The 17,083-nt window shown below is 50.0% G+C and overlaps 1 protein-coding gene across 1 annotated transcript; it reads right to left on the bottom strand.

Moving 5' to 3' along the window:
• Positions 1-1,439: 1,439 nt before the first annotated feature.
• Positions 1,440-4,717, bottom strand: F5J12DRAFT_966459 (P-loop containing nucleoside triphosphate hydrolase protein; the record flags this gene model as incomplete). The annotated part of the gene is made up of 7 exons (XM_051750013.1): positions 1,440-1,941; positions 2,018-2,409; positions 2,489-2,658; positions 2,728-2,930; positions 2,996-3,078; positions 3,146-4,055; positions 4,115-4,717. The coding sequence occupies 7 exons, from the start codon at positions 4,715-4,717 to the stop codon at positions 1,681-1,683; spliced, it is 2,622 nt and encodes an 873-aa protein (XP_051595329.1). The 3' UTR covers positions 1,440-1,680.
• Between the last annotated feature and the right edge of the window lie 12,366 nt (positions 4,718-17,083).

Raw genomic sequence — 17,083 nt, 5'->3', positions numbered from 1 at the left:
CGCACCAGCACGAAGTGGACTTTCTGGAGACCTCGACATTGGACCCTTGGCGAATTTGCAATTTGCAATTTTATTCTCTGCCGTTGAGAGTCTACGTATTGATACTAGCAAGTGACACACGCATCTCTGCGTCATCCCTTCAGTCTCCCTCACACAGGCCTCTGGTTAACGCACAGGCGGGTCTAATGCACTAGTAATTCTGATTTCTTTTCCCCACGACATGGACGTCTTGATACATCACACGTAACGGGATCAGGATTGCGCTCGCAACCGATATGACACGCATAAGGAAGTCTGCTTCAAGTTTGAAGTACATAGCATGCTCTTTCCACACGGAAAAGATCGAGGAATATGTAATCACCTGGAATTATAACGAGTGTCGTGGCAACCGCAAGGGCGAAATTGGCACTTTAGGAGTTACCGTGTGATTTCTCTGGAACAAGCAAAGGACACGCCAGCAGTGAGTCATGGGTTCACAGGCTGAGGCAGGAACCAGCAGGAACCGCTGTTGGTAGCCACGTATACATAAGAGCAGTTTGACATTTTAGGGGCGCCAAGTAGGCTAGTAGGCATGATACACCGGGTCAATATGTTCTTCCGATCCGAGGCTGACATACAAAATTCACCGAAAATTCACCGAGGTCATTTGACAGGCGTGCCCATGTGGTGCCATGTGGTTCAAAGACTGCGGAGTGCGTCGAACCCTGGCGAACCCTATGTTGGAGCACGGGCATCAATAAGCTTCGCTGCTAAACACCACGGGCATGTCATAAATCAAGGGTATAGTCTGGTACAGTTTGTATCATCCTGTGCGGGGTCAACCCTTCCCGCTGATCGCACTTAGAGAGGAAACACAACGGATCTCGAACTCTTTGCCCTACCTGAAACCAAAATGCCGTTGGTCTTCCTTATCCGGATCCGCAGACATTCAAGTGGATAGTGCAGGCCGATAAGTGTGCGCTGGTGTACGTCCTCCGATAATCGGTGTTGGCTGACCGTTCGAGTATAAAAGGCGAAGTTATGTTCTTGCACTTTAGATGACAAACGGTCCCACGAGTCTGATTGGCAGTTATCGGAGACTTACCAAACATTTCCCTATATGTGTTTCCTTAGGTTTCACTTTCTCTGTGGTCAAGCCAGGTGCTCATATACAACCACCGAGATGCAAGGCCGACAGAGGGAAAAGGCTAGTTTTTTTTTCCCCAGACCTTGAACTTAAAACCACAGGGTCCCGACAGTGACACGCCACTCCGATTCGAACAATGCGGATGGCAGCGCTGCAGTATACGAAATTTATCACACCTACAGCCTTAAAATTTTCAGTAAGTTATTCCTTGACTGCTCCACCTCGCACTGAACAGGAAACTGGATTGGAGATAAGCATAATCGCGACCTAATACGTAATATCGTTGCAGTCACGTGCACACGAGAACCATGGATATCATGTGGCGGCCGGGGCCCCACGCGAGGCACGCACGATACTGTAAAAATCCAGATACCTCCGCTTATTATACAAACGCTATTCTACGTTGGTGAGATAAATATCTCCGCTTCCATCCTTTTCCGACAGTCGGTGGAAAGATACTAATACGCTAACATTTTCGAGCACCCTGTGGCACCGGCAGCCCTGTGGTTATAGCGTGTCGTAGGTGTAACGTGCCGAGATAGATCTATATGATATCACGTGCCGACGCTAAGCGCTTGCCTCCATGCCTGCCCCCCCATTTCTCCCAGTACGCGTTCTACTTCCGTCTGTTCCAAGTTCAGAATCACCCGTCTCTCGCCGATCGGTCTGCGAGCAGCGAGCTGCCCGTCCTCCATCAAGATCGCACGTGAGGCGAGTAAGGAGTCCAACACGATGGTCAATTGAGTGTGATGAGGTACGCGCGTTGATTCGCCCTCTCCGAGAACGGGAGTGTACGTTAGATGTTGGGCTTGAATCTACATACGCCATTGAGGGTGTCATCAGCCCCAAAGTCTTGTTGAAAAGGAGAAGGATCGCAGATAGAAAACATACCTCACCCCACTTAACCTCCTCCACACCCTCTCGTTTTATACATCGAATCAATGCAGCAAGCATGATCCTTTCATGCAAACTACACGTACTTACGAATGCCGCCGTCGGACTCCTCTGTAAAGCCGCAAGCGCATTCTGTACATCCCTGGCTTCTCCGGATCGCTCTTCTGCATGTGCAAGTTCAACTGCGCGTCGACAGACGTCAAGAACGCGGCGGGCGTCTCCGCTTATTGAGGCAACTTTCATGCACGCGAGTTTGATGGCATCAGGTGAGAGTGCGGGCGGATGCGTGTGGCTGTTTGGAAGGGAGTTAGTGGCAGTATCTAATCGCGCACGGACGATTTCTACGAGTTGTGGGGTGGTGTACGGTTGAAAGTTGATTCGAATCATGCCTGGACCGAACGTGTCACTCATACTCAACTAGGGGCCTTCGAGCAAGAGAAAGGTGTCAAAAAGGTCAGCAAAACTTACCTAGTCGACTTCGCACACGCCCACTCATCACTCTCTCAGGGAGATCCATCGTATTTGCCACGGCAATAACGACCAGTTTGGAACCGACGAGGGTGGGCCAATTAAAGAAATTGTATACCACGTCTTGTTTCGTTGTCACCAACTGGTCTAATTCATCCATCAACACGACGCTTTAAATCGCGAGGCGAGAATGTCTCAGAAAAAAAAACCAGTTGGCGGTAAGAAAGGAACCGACGTACCAAGCATGACCACCCGGTCCCGCTCTAATCCCCGCCGTAAAGTGCTTGTTAAGCCGCTTGAGGGCTTCCCTAGCACTAGCTCTCAGATGACCATCCTTAGCGAGATCGTGTCCAGACACAATCTCCCATAGTAAATTGTACGCTGCTGATGGTTCTGGAATTTTGAGTCCGTTAATTTCAACGTACGTGAACGGGTTGGTCTCCTATCCATATTCAGCACCATATATGTCAGAGGAAACAAGGAACGGAGAAGATGAGATAAACGGACGTTGTTCTCTGCCATGCGTTTGAGTTCCCTCACGACGGCATGTACGGTGGCCGTTTTACCCGTCCCGGGTACGCCAGAAATATCTTCGCATCACCCCAAACTGCCGCATTAGCCACTCGCCATCCTTCATTCGAAGGAACAGCGACTTACAAACACACCCTCCACTTCCCTCTTCCAACAACTCCTCCACTGTTCTCAGTACTCGATGGAACTCTTCCTCTCTACAAGGCAATATATCCGGTCTCGCTGCTACATGTAACACGTGCATCGCGCGTAACCACGGGTCTGGGGGGAACTTTTTCAATTCCCGATCATGTTCCCGCGTCAAATCAGGGGGTGGGAGACGGACGGTAAGTGTCTTCCTTGTCCGGGCCCGTGCGCGTAAAGCAGCTTTGGAGTGAGGGGTCGGTGCGGCAAGACGTGCAGTACGAGCCTTTTTTCGTGGTGTACGTGGCGATTTCGAGGGGGAAGCAGCGGTGGTACGTCTCCGTTTTCGTGGGGTTCTTGGGACGTCGTCAATGTCTGAGTCCGATATTAACACTACAATATCTTCCTCAGATTCGGCCCCGGTGGCCGAGAATAGATCTTCGTCTTTGTCGTCCTCCCTACTTACAGAAGACCCTTGGTACTCTGAGTTCACATCGCTCTCCGTCTGCTGAGGCGCGTGCCTTCGCTGCCGCCGTTTCGTTTGAGTCTGGGCGAGATGCGTGCGTCGTCCAGATGTGGTTTCAATAGGCACAAACCAAGGTCTCCCACTGGCTTGCTCATCGACAGGCTGGGAAAGTGCTAGCGATCTTCTCTCCTCCCAATCGAATTCATAGTAGATGCCTTTCCTCGAGTCGATCGCGGAGCGGCAGTAGAACGTGGTGCTTTCTTGGTTGGCGGTAGCGAGAGAATGCGTACCTCGAGATTGTGATGTACGAGGGATAGTTGGTTGGGACAAGTCTCCGGATTTGGAATTGGAACTGGGAGGAGGAGGGATGGTGGAGACTGTACTGAGACAAACTACACTTGAAGGAGGGAGAATGGCTTGTGCATTGAGGGTGTAATAAACTTCATTCTACGTCGATAGATGATGTATACGGGATGCACAATCAAGCTTAACACGGGAAGACGCACCTCATAATGGTCCCTCTTAGCCCGTACGCTGGGCAGCTCCGAAGGTCTCTGAAACCAGTGTATCCTGACGAACATCCTTTTCGCGTGTATGTCTCCCTTTCCGCCACCTTCATCTTCACTACGTTCCTCATCGTCGTCATCATCGGGATCTTCCTCAGGGCCATAACCACGACTATCTACCACCCGTAAATCCCACATTGCCACAATAACGCCAACACTCAACCCTTTCGACATCAAACCCGTCCGGACACAGACCGTATCACCCACATTATACACTTCCTTCTCGTTCGCCCCACGTCCAGATTGTCCGCGCACAGAGGACCGCGGCTTCCTCCTTCCCGAGACCGAGGACGAACCAGGCTTCCCCGAGACGACGCGCGTAAAAGACTCGTAGAATCTCGTCAATGCGCCCTCCTTCAGTTCCCAACTGTCGTCTTCCTCTCTCAACGCCTCATAATCTTCGGGTGCACTTGGACGCGTATAGCACGGTTCGGAGTGAGTCCAGAAAGTGGAGGTGTCGTACCATGCAGTAGGCGGAAGGTTTGTAATGAGGGGCTGGTAGCGTTTGGAGCGGCGAGTGGGCGTTGCGGGTGTTGATGTCATCGTTAGTCGTTCAGTTTCGCTGGAGGGTGGCAGCAGCTTTTGTAGGAGACACGTGACGACAGTCCGCAAGTTGTCACGTGCCGCCGCAGCTCCGCCTTGTTCTTGTTCGTCAACTTTTCTCTGCGTCGTATGTATTATGTCTTGTCTTCTGTTCGCTTGTTTACTGGAGTCACCGAGGTAGCAATACGTTGTTAGCGCGGATTGGTAAACGAAACAAGCCCAAATTCATAGGTATCCAAGTGACCTGCAATGGCATGGCTCGCCGTCTCGAGATCTCACGCATTTCAACCCACAAGCGTGCACCTCGATCCCCGTATTTGCTCGTCAAGCCTCCTTGCCATTGACTAGAACCCCGGCGACATATGTTTTACGAAGTCTATCACCGCTCCGTCTCTTCGGATGAACCGTTACTGGTCCCAGTGTACCTTCGTTGTCCGCGGCCCAGGACTGGGTGGTAAGTGGTTGTTTCAAGATAGATGTACATCACTCCCCTTCACTAGCCAATGTTCTGACCTTTTGTGCCACACAATCGTCATCGTCGAATCCCTGTTTCTAATTTGATGCACTTAGTTGCCTCCTGGCCACGGTGCCTGCGCGTGCTCCTCCATGGATGGGTCCATCCAGTTTACTTTATGTTTGGTAGGATACTACCAAGACTCCCGCATAGGTATGGCGGGCTCCCGACTGTCCCATTTCTGCCGGAATTCCATACAGCCTCACTGGCATAACATATATGGTTGGACGGAGTAGCGCTCCAGCTTCAGACATTTCCGCCTTCAGAGCTCATGTCTCACCACCAGATCGATTCCAAGTTCAACGATGACTGGTCTGTCCAGGTGATACTCATACCATCGTAGAAGGTCTCGCACTGACTCTCCTTAGGATGAGTTCACAATGCTTCTCTATCTTTCTCTTCCTCGCACTCAACAACCCCACACCTGTGGGTGGGTAGTCGGTGGAGAGCCTTGCAACGATGTCCTTTTTCCGGAGCAGTTCTCGGGACACTTGACAACGCATGGCGTCCGGGGAAATGGCACAACGAACATGTTGTGTTGTTGGGTGGGTTGTAACGCACCCAAAATGAAGAAAGAAAGCGTGCTGCGACACGTATTTGAGGTACATCTGGAGTTACGATTTGAATGCCCCGACTGCGGCTTGAGTTTTACTCGTAAAACCAGTTTAAACCACCACAGGAAGAGGAAACACTTCTAACAGGAACTCAAGATATACATTCCTGGAGATCTTGTGCAACAACCGTGGAGACGATGGGATCGCACATACATGGACGATCTGGTTTGCCCTCCTAATTGATGTGCTGTTATACAGCTTTTGGTGATGTCCCCTCCGCACTCTTGCTCTACCGTACATACTACTACAACTCTACAGATTTACTGTATGATATTTAGGTGTGTTAATAAAATACAACTCGCATGATCAGAATACTTGCTTGCTCCAAATAGCGTGAATCATGAATTCACATTCCACGTGGTATACGACTCCAAAACGCGAATCTCCTGTGGATCCAGCATACTATGTCTCCTCTTCCAAGCTGTCTGCCGGTGGATCTGATCCTAGCCAAGGCTCCGTGTGACGCTGTGGGGTACGACGACCGGCACATGGAGTGCCTCCGCGAGTGACCGATGAATTGAACAACACAGGAAAGCATGTCCACCGTGTGCTACAGTGACGCGTCAAACCCTCTAACAGTTCATTGGGTTCCCAGGCCAGTCGGATGGGCCCGCCATGCCTTTCGTTTCAGCACTGCCACTGCGAGCCTATACGTATTCGAGAGTCGGGGGTGCTCATTCCATTTCACATGCCTTTCCATGTCTCGCCCTACCACCGACCATTGGTGAGTACAGACCTTCGCGCGCTTTAATGTCCATGCATACACTGATATGTGGACCCGGGTGAGGTACGCAGTCGCCGCTGACACCGCAAAACTAGTAGCACCGCGTTGCAATTCCCGCCAACCCAAGGGGACTCACTCTCGCTAACCCCGGAATATCACTGGCAGTCGGAAAAGCTACCTGAAGACCCGTGGATGTGCACGGTGTCCGCCGAACTTGTGTGTACATGGCAACAAGACCTAATCGAAGCGTACCAAAGGAGTTGTTAGGAAAGACTGAAATCCGTCCGTGGGTTATCTTCGTCTATTGTGCCTCACGGGACGTCAGGGATGATTAATGGATGCCCTTCTTGTGTCGCGGTAAAATCTCTGGGTGCATGCATCCACGTCTTTCCTTCGGTCCTGCATTCCCCTGGTCTAGGCTCTGATGTACTCAACAGGCAATGCAGCCGTTCACGGAATTGAATTTACCCCAGAACCGACTTTTAGCCTAAAATTGTCTGTGGCAGGCTATATCAGGGTATAATGTCTTGCGGATGTCGGACATCTTTGTGTTACTATGCAGTATGCTGACATAGTCTCGTAACCCGCCGACCCGCCGCTTCAGGGGACGAACAGGGCTGACACCCTTACAAGCTGTCGTAAGAACCCGAGGGAGGCTGAGGGAGGCCGTCCGAGGCAAAGACCAAAGTGCCTAATGCTGACACTGTTCTGCAAGTGTCCCGCTGCAAGTATGGGAATTGGACCAGACATAGTGCTTCTTTCTACTCTTAACCATGTGCATTTATTTTTAGGACGTGCTGTAAACACTATCATAGCCGATTCCTGGTATATTTTTGCAGGAGGCCCCTGTGCTGCAATATCCTCCAGGTCATGGGATTTCACGCCAACCTTTAAGCTATCGCTCTGACTTCCATTCCACTGAAGACAAAAGCATCTTATTTTCTTTTGCCCTACCACTCGCCTCCAAGACCGGACCTACTTACATTAGTGCCTTAGGCTCCAGAACATGGCTGAAAAATCCTATGTAGGATTTCACGTTGGGCAAGAGTGGGATGGACCGGAAGCGTCAACAATGGCAAAATGACACCGAACCTTAGTTCCATCATATCCCCCACTTGTTACATTTGCTTATAAAACCGCAGAAGCGGCGCAGTCACCATGATGGAGAGTCTGACATACCAACCTAACACCGCCACGAAACTATTGTGGACAAGAAACCCGATCGATATGTGGAACTAAACCTTACTCGAGGTAACCACCCATTTAAGTTATCCCAGATCTCCATTTTCCCAGCCTTCCCCTTGCACTTGCTATCAAGCAGTAGCACATCCTTTCCGGAGAAAACGTTTTCTCCAAGGCAATTTCATCACAGCAATGGTTGATAGTCTATTTCCTCGGGTGAAAGTAGGCAGCAAGATTCGGATGCAGGTTGTCTGCGAAAGTTGTCATGCAGACCCTGGCTCGGACTGCACAAAAGAGTCGGGACCGACGCAGAAGATATAAGGAATGCTGTACAGGCAGGGAAGGTATCACTATGCTGTTTGAGTTGTAAGAAAGAGGCGACCACCCGAGAAATAAGGCATGAGCGGACATAGGTCGAAGGAAAGGACAATGGGCTAGTAAGGAGCATTGCAAAGTAAGGCCAGCGGGCTCCCAGAAGATGATAACGATGAGGCTGAATACGGGTTGCCGAATTTGAGGACAAGAAACTAATTGCTTTCTTGCAAGGTTTCATTTTCAGGGTTCCGTGTGATACTTATTAGCATTCGCCAAAGTCTGAGGATTTCCAGCTCGATCAGTATATATCTCTCTCTTCCAGTACCGGTGCGTGCTGTCTTACGGGGTCTTGATTGGCTACAGGAATTACCGAAGAGTACCTCCGCTGCGAATAGATGCTCCACTGGACAGAAATTTTGCAACGAGAACCATGACGAAAGCGGTTTTGGTGGCGGTGCTTGCTCTTGACTATCCCGAGGGGTGTATCAGATAAAAAAATCTGTTATGTAAATCGATTACCAAGGGTCGGTCGCGGTAGGTCACGTGAGTTACGTAGTGTTCACTGGCAGTTCAGCGGGAGATGGTGGACACTTACGAGTTCAGATCAGACTGATGGTCGGTGACATTGACATGCTGGTGGTAGTATTTCGTCCTTGGCCCGATCTGCTTGTGCACTCCAGGATATGTCTTGATACGCCGACCTCCAAAAGCGCCTGCCCGACCAACGCGCTTGCGTCACATTTGCAGTCTGCAAAGCTTGCTGTGCTTTTGGATCGCAGGTGCGTGCACATAGATACCCTCTCGGTGGTTCCTGTGCCTTCCATACCGGTTTGTTCGTGATTATCAGCGCTTCGTGGCTTACAGGCCTATATTTTATTGTTCCCAACGCGCATGTCGAACTTTAGGGTAAATGTAACGCGTTAAACCTCCATGGCGTCACTCGGCAACCCGACCCATGTGCCTGCGGAAGCCCTACTGCCATACCACCTCTTCCGATGGGCTGTTACCCGGTTCTGCCCCAACGTAGTTTGGTTGTCTGCGGCCCGGTACTGGACGGTAAGTGGAGATGGTAGGACGTTTCATCGCCAACTTAGGGTAATTTGCCCTCATTTGTGTACATCCCAGCACTTCGTGGCGCAGCGTGATTGTCGGACTCCCGATTTCCGGGGTCGGCCTCTGGTTTATGCTTTTTTGATGAACATCCCGAATTCCTGAGTACAGAAAGAACCTGTGCGTACTCCTTTATAAATGGTCCGAATGATCGGTTTTGCCAATGGTAGGGTACAATGGAAACTCCTGCCATCGGAAAGCATTCCCGATGCTAAGACGGACTCCACATCGTCTCATTACGACCAGCCGTCCATTTGGCGTCACTGAAGAGTATATATGATTCAAGTCAGCAGCACTTACAGCCATCTCAACTCCTGCAATCCAAATCATGTCTCACTGCCAGAGCGGTTCCGGGTTTAACGAGAACTGGTCTCCTGAGGTGAATTCCCTTCAGTTCTAGGAAACGTCGCACTGATTTTCCGATTTCCCGCAGGACGAGTATACGATGCTCAATTATCTTTCTGGACCTCGCGCTCAACAACCTCACACGTGCGGGTGGGTAGTCGGCGGTGAGCCTTGCAATGATGTCCTTTTCCCGGAGCAGTTCTCGGGACATCTGAGAGCACATGGTATCAGCGGGAGTGACACAACAACGGTGTCGTGCCGCTGGGTGGCCTGTGATGCGCCCCAGATGAAAAGAGAGAATGTGTTGCGACATGTATTCGAGGTGCATCTGGAATTGCGGTTCGAATGCCCTGACTGCGGGTTGAGTTTTACGCGCAAAAATAGTTTGAACAACCACAGGAAGAGGACACACTCTTAACAAGACTACAAGCGCTCGCAACCACATGCGAAGCGCGGCACGGGTTGGGAACACCTATTAACTTTGCTACACAGAATGTTTGTCCTTTCAGCTACTGCTTTGATACTGCCGTCCATCTCTTGATAATTTTGTCACATTCTCGCTCTGTCTTGCTTTACTGCATTTACCGTTGTAATACTCCGTAGTAGGTGGATACGTCAATATGTATTCTTCACCTTCTATTATTTGTACGATTGGTTGTTAGACGATAATACGAACGCAAGATAGGCTTTGCTCCTGGACGTGCCCTGTCTCGGGTCTTTTCTGAGCTGTGTTACCGATCAGTGATGTTGGGCGGGAGTTTCGGTTCGGAATCACCGTAGAACTTGGCCAGACTCGGTATCATCCTGTGCAAGTTGTCTCTAAAACAGTACTTGCTATAAAATTATGTCGGGCTAATCGCATCCATCAACTCATCAACGGAATGAATCGAATCAGCTTTTCTTCAGCTTCCAAGGCTGTCGTGCAGTTGAACGTGCCACTGGAAGGAGTAAACTACAGCTTGCAAGTGGCTGAAGTCAGAAAACCGCTGTGAGCGTAAAAGTTGCGTGCTGCACAGTTCGTACTGATAGACACAGCTAGGAGTCAGAGCAAGGCCATCACTAAGAGATTCCAGCGACAGACTTACAGCGCAACATCTTGTCGCGTGTGGTTCGTAGGGCCGGTATAACGTCCTGGCCCTAGATCCAGGTTATAGCAGTCAAACCACCTGCATACGCATGACCGGAAAAAATATATCGGGAACTTGAGTTCTCCGAGGAGAAGGTCCTGTACGAGGCAATCATCTGCTGCGGAAGGACGATGTCATCATGAACTGAATGGTGCCTTCGGGGGAAACTGAGAACATATCGATGTCACGGTGCTTGCATTCTATATTTCAGAAGCCACGGAAAACTGAAGAATAAGAATCACTTGACGAAGGCGGCGATAAGGCTCGTAGCTACAGTACTATAGTATGAAACTTGCTGAAATCACAGTACAACGTCGACCCCCCGTTGCTGAGTCCCACGGCGAGGGAACTAAGCCTGCATATCCCTGGTACTGGCAGCAAAATTTATATTGCTGCACGACATGGCAGGAATACCGATTAGAGGGAACATTGATAAATTGCAAGGTTTGAGGAGGTACGTCGAAGTGGTGGGTAAATTGTTGCAAAAATGACGATACTAGCATCGCAACTGATATTGCGAGTACAAGGAGATCGGCACTGGCTTTTTGGACGGCGTCGAGCGGTTCGAGAGGATTAGGTGCCGGAGGGTACTATTTCGGTCGTGGTCCTGGTCAGGCGAGATATGGTGGAGGCCCATAGCGTGAAGAAGTCGGGATTGGGCAGGGGAATGGGACGAAGGAAGTAAAGTTGGAAGAGGAATGTAAGCGTTCGCTTACCTTACCGCTTACCGCTTGCCACTCACGCACCGTACGCACCGTTCACGCTATCGCTTCACGTCGTCACATCTCCTATTCCCTCGATCGTGCCCTCGTCTGGGCATGCAGATCCCTCCTGCTGTGTTGTACTGTTTGGACCCTGGGGGTATATATACTGGTGCTGCATGTATGTGCAGGTCATCTCTTCTTTTTCTCTCTTTCCTCTCACTTGCTCTGTTGAGCATCTTGTATCAGTGTATATGCTTGATTGTCTAATCCCCACATGCCTGTCCATGTTCTGTCGTCATTGTGAGCCATTCTGAGTGTACTCACCCCACAGTGGTGAGTTCCACTTTTTTTGAACGTGCCATAGCGCATGTTGATGCCTGCTAGAGGTGTCAAACTGCCATCCCGTAAACTGCTGTCCCGTTGTGTTCCCTCCATCCCTGTACCCTTGACTACCTGTAGTCGAGGGAATAACCCTCCACCTGCGACATCATTGTCATCGCCATTGTCCTCATCTTTGTCTTTGCTGTCTACATCACATGCTGCCTCTACTCCCCTGCCATCTATGCCACTGCCTGTGGCCCTGCCCAGCACTGCTCTGTCTCTGCCTATCTCCCCTGCACACATCCCATTACCAGCATCCCTTCCACCATCTCTGACTTCCACAGATAGCTCATCGTTGTCTGACAGCTTCACAGTGGTTCTCCCTGTCTTTGTGATGTCCTCAACACAGTCTCAGGTAGTGTGATGCAAAAATACCACTCCTGGAAAAACCCCTCCCTTCTTAACAGTGGGTGACATCACCCCAGAAGGGTTGCGAAGCTGGGAACTAGGTTGTGAGAATTACTTTTGGCTAAAAAGTGTAGCAGAGGATGTTCAGGTCGCCAAAGTTGCGGGTCACCTTCTGGATCCTCATGTGCAGGACTGGATTAGTAACAACAGCAGTTGACTGACTACCCTCTCCTTCTCGGAGTTTATGGATGAAGTCCGTACATACTGGCTTCCCAGCAACTGGGTGGAAGCTATCCAGCAGAAAATGCTCTTGTCAATGCAGGGTAACAAAGCCTTCCACTTGTGGGCTGTTGAGGTGGAGAGTCTGAATGTTCTGTTATGGGGTAGCGAGTTCCACCTCACTGAAGACCATCTTCGTTTTCACCTAGAGTCTCACATGCACCTGGATCTCACTGCAGAATATTGCTTGTCTGGTGGCTGCTGTGAGAAGCAGTTCCGTGCTTGGCTCGACCTGGTCCACTTGCTTGACGAGAAACGTGTTCACGACGCTGCAAAACTTGATGTGGCTCTTCGTAGAAAGCCTTTTCAACCCAGCCATTCAGCTAACACTGCAGTGTCGGGTTCGAAGGCACCAGATGGTCGCACCCGCACTTGCCCTCCTGCCCTCATCATCAAGGAATGCCAGCTCCTTTGGGACAACTCGGGCTGTTTCAAATGCCACTGTCTCTTTCAAAACCATACCACACATGATTGCCCAAATGATTTCCCTGATGCAAAAAACTACAAAGTGCTGACCGCTGCTGATGTTGAGGCCACTCGTAAGAAATGTGCCAAACCTATTGCCACAATCATCGAAGAGGAGCCTGCAGCGAAGCACTCCCACATCACTGAAGTGGATGATGACACAGATGCCATTGCTGTTGTCATGCCCTCTGCTGCGCTGGGGGATGGAACTGACTCAGGTGAAGAGTATGTTGCACCTCTTTCCATTCCCCATCTCTGGTGGTCCTGCCTCCTGGAAGGACCTAACATGACCTTCCCTCTACCTGTGAAGGCACTGATTGACAGTGGTTCTCATTTAGTTCTGATTGATGAAACCCTTGTCTCGAAGCTAGGGTTACGGCGCTGTCAGTTGCACAAGTCCCTTGACGTTTCGGTAGCACTTTCTTCTGGTAACCAGGAGGTCATGTCTCTGCAGAGTTACGTTGTGCTATCTTGTCTTTCCCCAGATGCACACTTTCATTCTCGGTCCGTCTGCGCAATCATTGCGCCCTGTTTATGTACACCACTCTTGTTAGGACTCCCGTTCCTTGCACATAATCAGCTCATTGTCAATCACACTCTCCGTACATGTATTAATAAAGATACTGGTTATGACTTGTTGAATCCTCCAACTCCTGTCCTGGCTCCTGTCCCCTCACCAGTAACCCCTACCGTTCAGGCTGTCAAGCAACTTAAGGGTGTGGTCCTTGCAGAGCTACATAGTGTTCTGCCCACGTATCGTGAACTTGTGGAGGTGGTGTCCACCCTGGTCTGTGGGGTGGATGTTATTGGCGCAGTACAGCATCGCATTGAGGTCCTTGCGGCTGCTGAGGAGCTGACAATGTGCGATGCACGACTCAAGGTTGAGTTTGCTGATTGCTTCCTGAGTGACATCCTGACCATGGATGCCCTGCCTGATGATGTGCTTTTCTGGGTCCAGCCCAAGGATGCCAACAAGGTGATCCAGCTTCGGTCATACAATTGTCCAAAGAAGTATCATGGAGCATGGAAAATGTTACTACAACAACATCTGGATGCAGGGCATTTACGGCCTTCCAATAGTACTCACTCTTCGCCTGCATTCATTATTCCAAAGGTGGATCCTGCTGTGTTGCCACGCTGGGTCAACAATTTTTGACAACTCAATCTGAACACGATCCCCGATAACCACCCGTTACCCTGCATCGATGAGATCCTTCATGATTGTGCTAAAGGCAGGTATTTCATGAAACTGGATATGACCAATGCCTTCTTTCAGACCAAGGTTCATCCAGATGACATTAAATGGTTAGCCATGCACACACCTTGGGGCCTGTACGAGTGGACTGTCATGCCTATGGGGGTGCAGAATGCCCCTGTGGTTCATCAGCATCAGATGTCTGCTGCCCTCTGTCATCTAATCAGTCGCATTTGCCACGTGTATCTCAATGACATTATTATCTGGTCACAGATGCTTGAGGAACATGAACACAATGTCCATGCAGTCCTCCAGGCTCTCTGTGATGCTAAGTTATATTGTTCTCTTAAGAAGACTCAGTTGTTTTGTACTGAAGTTCTGTTTCTTGGCCAACGCATCTCTGCTCATGGAATTGAGCCTGACTCTTCCAAGATCGCAAGGATCCTTGATTGGCCAGTACCACGATCAGTTATGGACATGCAGGCCTTCCTGGGCCTTGTTCATTACATTGCAGATCATCTTCCCAATCTCACAGAGCACACATGTGTTCTGAACACATTGACAACCAAGGCCATGGAACTCAAGTTCCCTGTCTGGAATGATGACCATCAGCAGGCCTTCCAGGCCATCAAAGATCTCATGGTCAGTCCCCACTGTTTGATGACGATTGATCATGATAATCCAGGTGACAACCGCATTTTCCTTACATGCAATGCCTCAGACTTCCGAACTGGGGCAATTCTCTCTTGGGGACCCACTTGGGAGATGGCTTGGCCGGTTGCTTTTGATTCCACTCCCCTTCGTGGTGCTGAACTCAATTACCCTGTGCACAAGAAGGAACTCCTCGCCATCACTTGTGCCTTGAAGAAGTGGAGGGTCAAGCTGCTTGGGACCCCAGTGTTGGTGTATACTGATCATTGAACCCTTCAGCACTTTGCCCTACAATGCAACCTCTCCCAGTGCCAAGCTCACTGGCAAGAATACATGTCCCAGTTTGATCTGACAATTCATTATATTCAAGGCGAGCATAATGTGGGTGCTGATGCCCTGTTGTGACGCTCAGATGATGCCCCCCCCGTGGCTGCAGCATCCATGGTCGAGGTGGACAAGTTGCTGACAGTGGAGATATTGAAAGGATACACAGAAGATCCCTTCTGTCAGCAACTATTCTCTCTTCTTGACTCACTGCCCGGTCTACAGGAATGAGATGGCCTGTTGTACCTTGCAGGTTGCTTGGTGATCCCCCATGTACATTCACTACAAGAATGCTTCTTTCACCTCGCCCATGACACCTTAGGCCATTTTGGCACGGACAAGACCTATGCAGCTCTCTGTAATTCATTCTACTGGCCTAACATGCATCATGACCTTGCATCTGCATATATCCCAGCTTGCACTCATTGCATGCGCAACAAGTCTCTGACTATGGCACTGGTGGGCCCATTACATCCCCTGCCAGTCCCTGATGCTCATGGAGACTCTGTGGCCATTGACTTCATCGGTCCCTTACCAGAGGACCACGGCTTCAATATGATTGTCACAATGATGGACCACCTTGGCGCTGACATACACCTTGTGCCTTGTCGAAGTTCCATCACTGCCTCGGAGTTTGCTACACTTTTCTTCAATCATTGGTATTGTGAAAATGGCCTTCCCTTGGAGGTCATTTCAGATCGAGATAAGCTTTTCTTATCTCGCTTCTGGAGGTCCCTTCACAAGTTGACAGGAGTTAAACTCAAGATGTCTTTGTCATACCATCCCCAGACCGATGGGGCAAGCGAGCGCACCAACAAGACAGTCAACCAATGTGTTCACTTCCATGTCGAACATAGCCAGAAAGGCTGGGTCAAGGCCCTGCCTCACATATGTTTCCATATTATGAACACCATTAGCAATAGTACGGGATTCTCCCCATTTCAGCTCCACCTTGGTTGTTCTCCATGTCTCTTACCCCCCATCTCCACTTTGGACGCTGAGACGACAGAACATGCAGATGCTGCTGCCTTTTTGGCTCATCTGGAGATGGACGTCCTCGAAGTGCGTGACAACTTACTCGCAGCAAAGGCAGCTCAAGCTCATGCAGCTAATCAATGCTGTGTCCCCAACCCAAGGTTTTCAGTCGGGGACAAGGTTTGGCTGTCTACGAAACATTGTCATCGTGAATATCTTACTAATGGAACAAATCATGTAGCCAAATTTATGCCATGGTATGATGGCCCCTACACCATCTTGTCGGCTTCGCCCAAAACCTCCTCCTATGTCTTAGATGTGCCTCATGCAGCCAACGCATGCACCACATTCCACGTCAGTCAACTACGCACCTTCATGCCTAATGATACAACACTCTTCCCCTCTCACAAGCTACCTTGCCCAGGCCCTGTGGTCACAGAGAGTGGTCAGTTGGAGAACTTGATTGAGTGGATCTTGGATGAGAAGCGGGTTGGGAGGACGAAGAAGTATTTGGTGTGGTGGTTAGGGTATGGACTGGAGGATGATGAGTGGTTGACGAAGAAGGACCTGGAGGATTGTGAGGCATTAGATGTTTGGGAAAGGGAGCACCTGCCATAGGGCGTTGAGGTTGACAAAGAAGAGTTGAGGACAGGTTGATGAAGAAGATGTTGAGGTTGACGAAGAAGAGTTGAGGTCAGGTTGACAAAGAAGATGCTGAAGAAGATGCAGGGTTCATGCCCACTCATGCTCCCTCTCCCCCCAGTTGCCTTTTTTTATGGGCTGGGAGGGTGTAAGCGTTCGCTTACCTTACCACTTACCGCTTGCCACTCACACACCATACACACCATTCACACTATCACTTCACATCATCACATCTCCTATTCCCTCGATTGTGCCCTCATCTGGGCATGCAGATCCCTCCTGCTGTGTTGTACTGTTTGGACCCTGGGGGTATATATACTGGTGCTGCATGTATGCACAGGTTGTCTCTTCTTTTTCTCTCTTTCCTCTCACTTGCTCTGTTGAGCATCTTGTATCAGCATATATGCTTGATTGTCTAATCCCCACATGCCTGTCCACATTCTGTCGTCGTTGTGAGCTGTTCTGAGTGTA

The sequence above is a fragment of the Pisolithus orientalis genome (genome assembly GCF_024613125.1).
Source record: "Pisolithus orientalis strain OTSU chromosome Unknown F5J12scaffold_57, whole genome shotgun sequence".
In the NCBI taxonomy this organism is placed as follows: Eukaryota; Fungi; Basidiomycota; class Agaricomycetes; order Boletales; family Pisolithaceae; genus Pisolithus; species Pisolithus orientalis.
The sequence above is the reverse complement of the archived record's forward strand: the minus strand, read 5'-3'. Positions and strand labels throughout refer to the sequence as shown.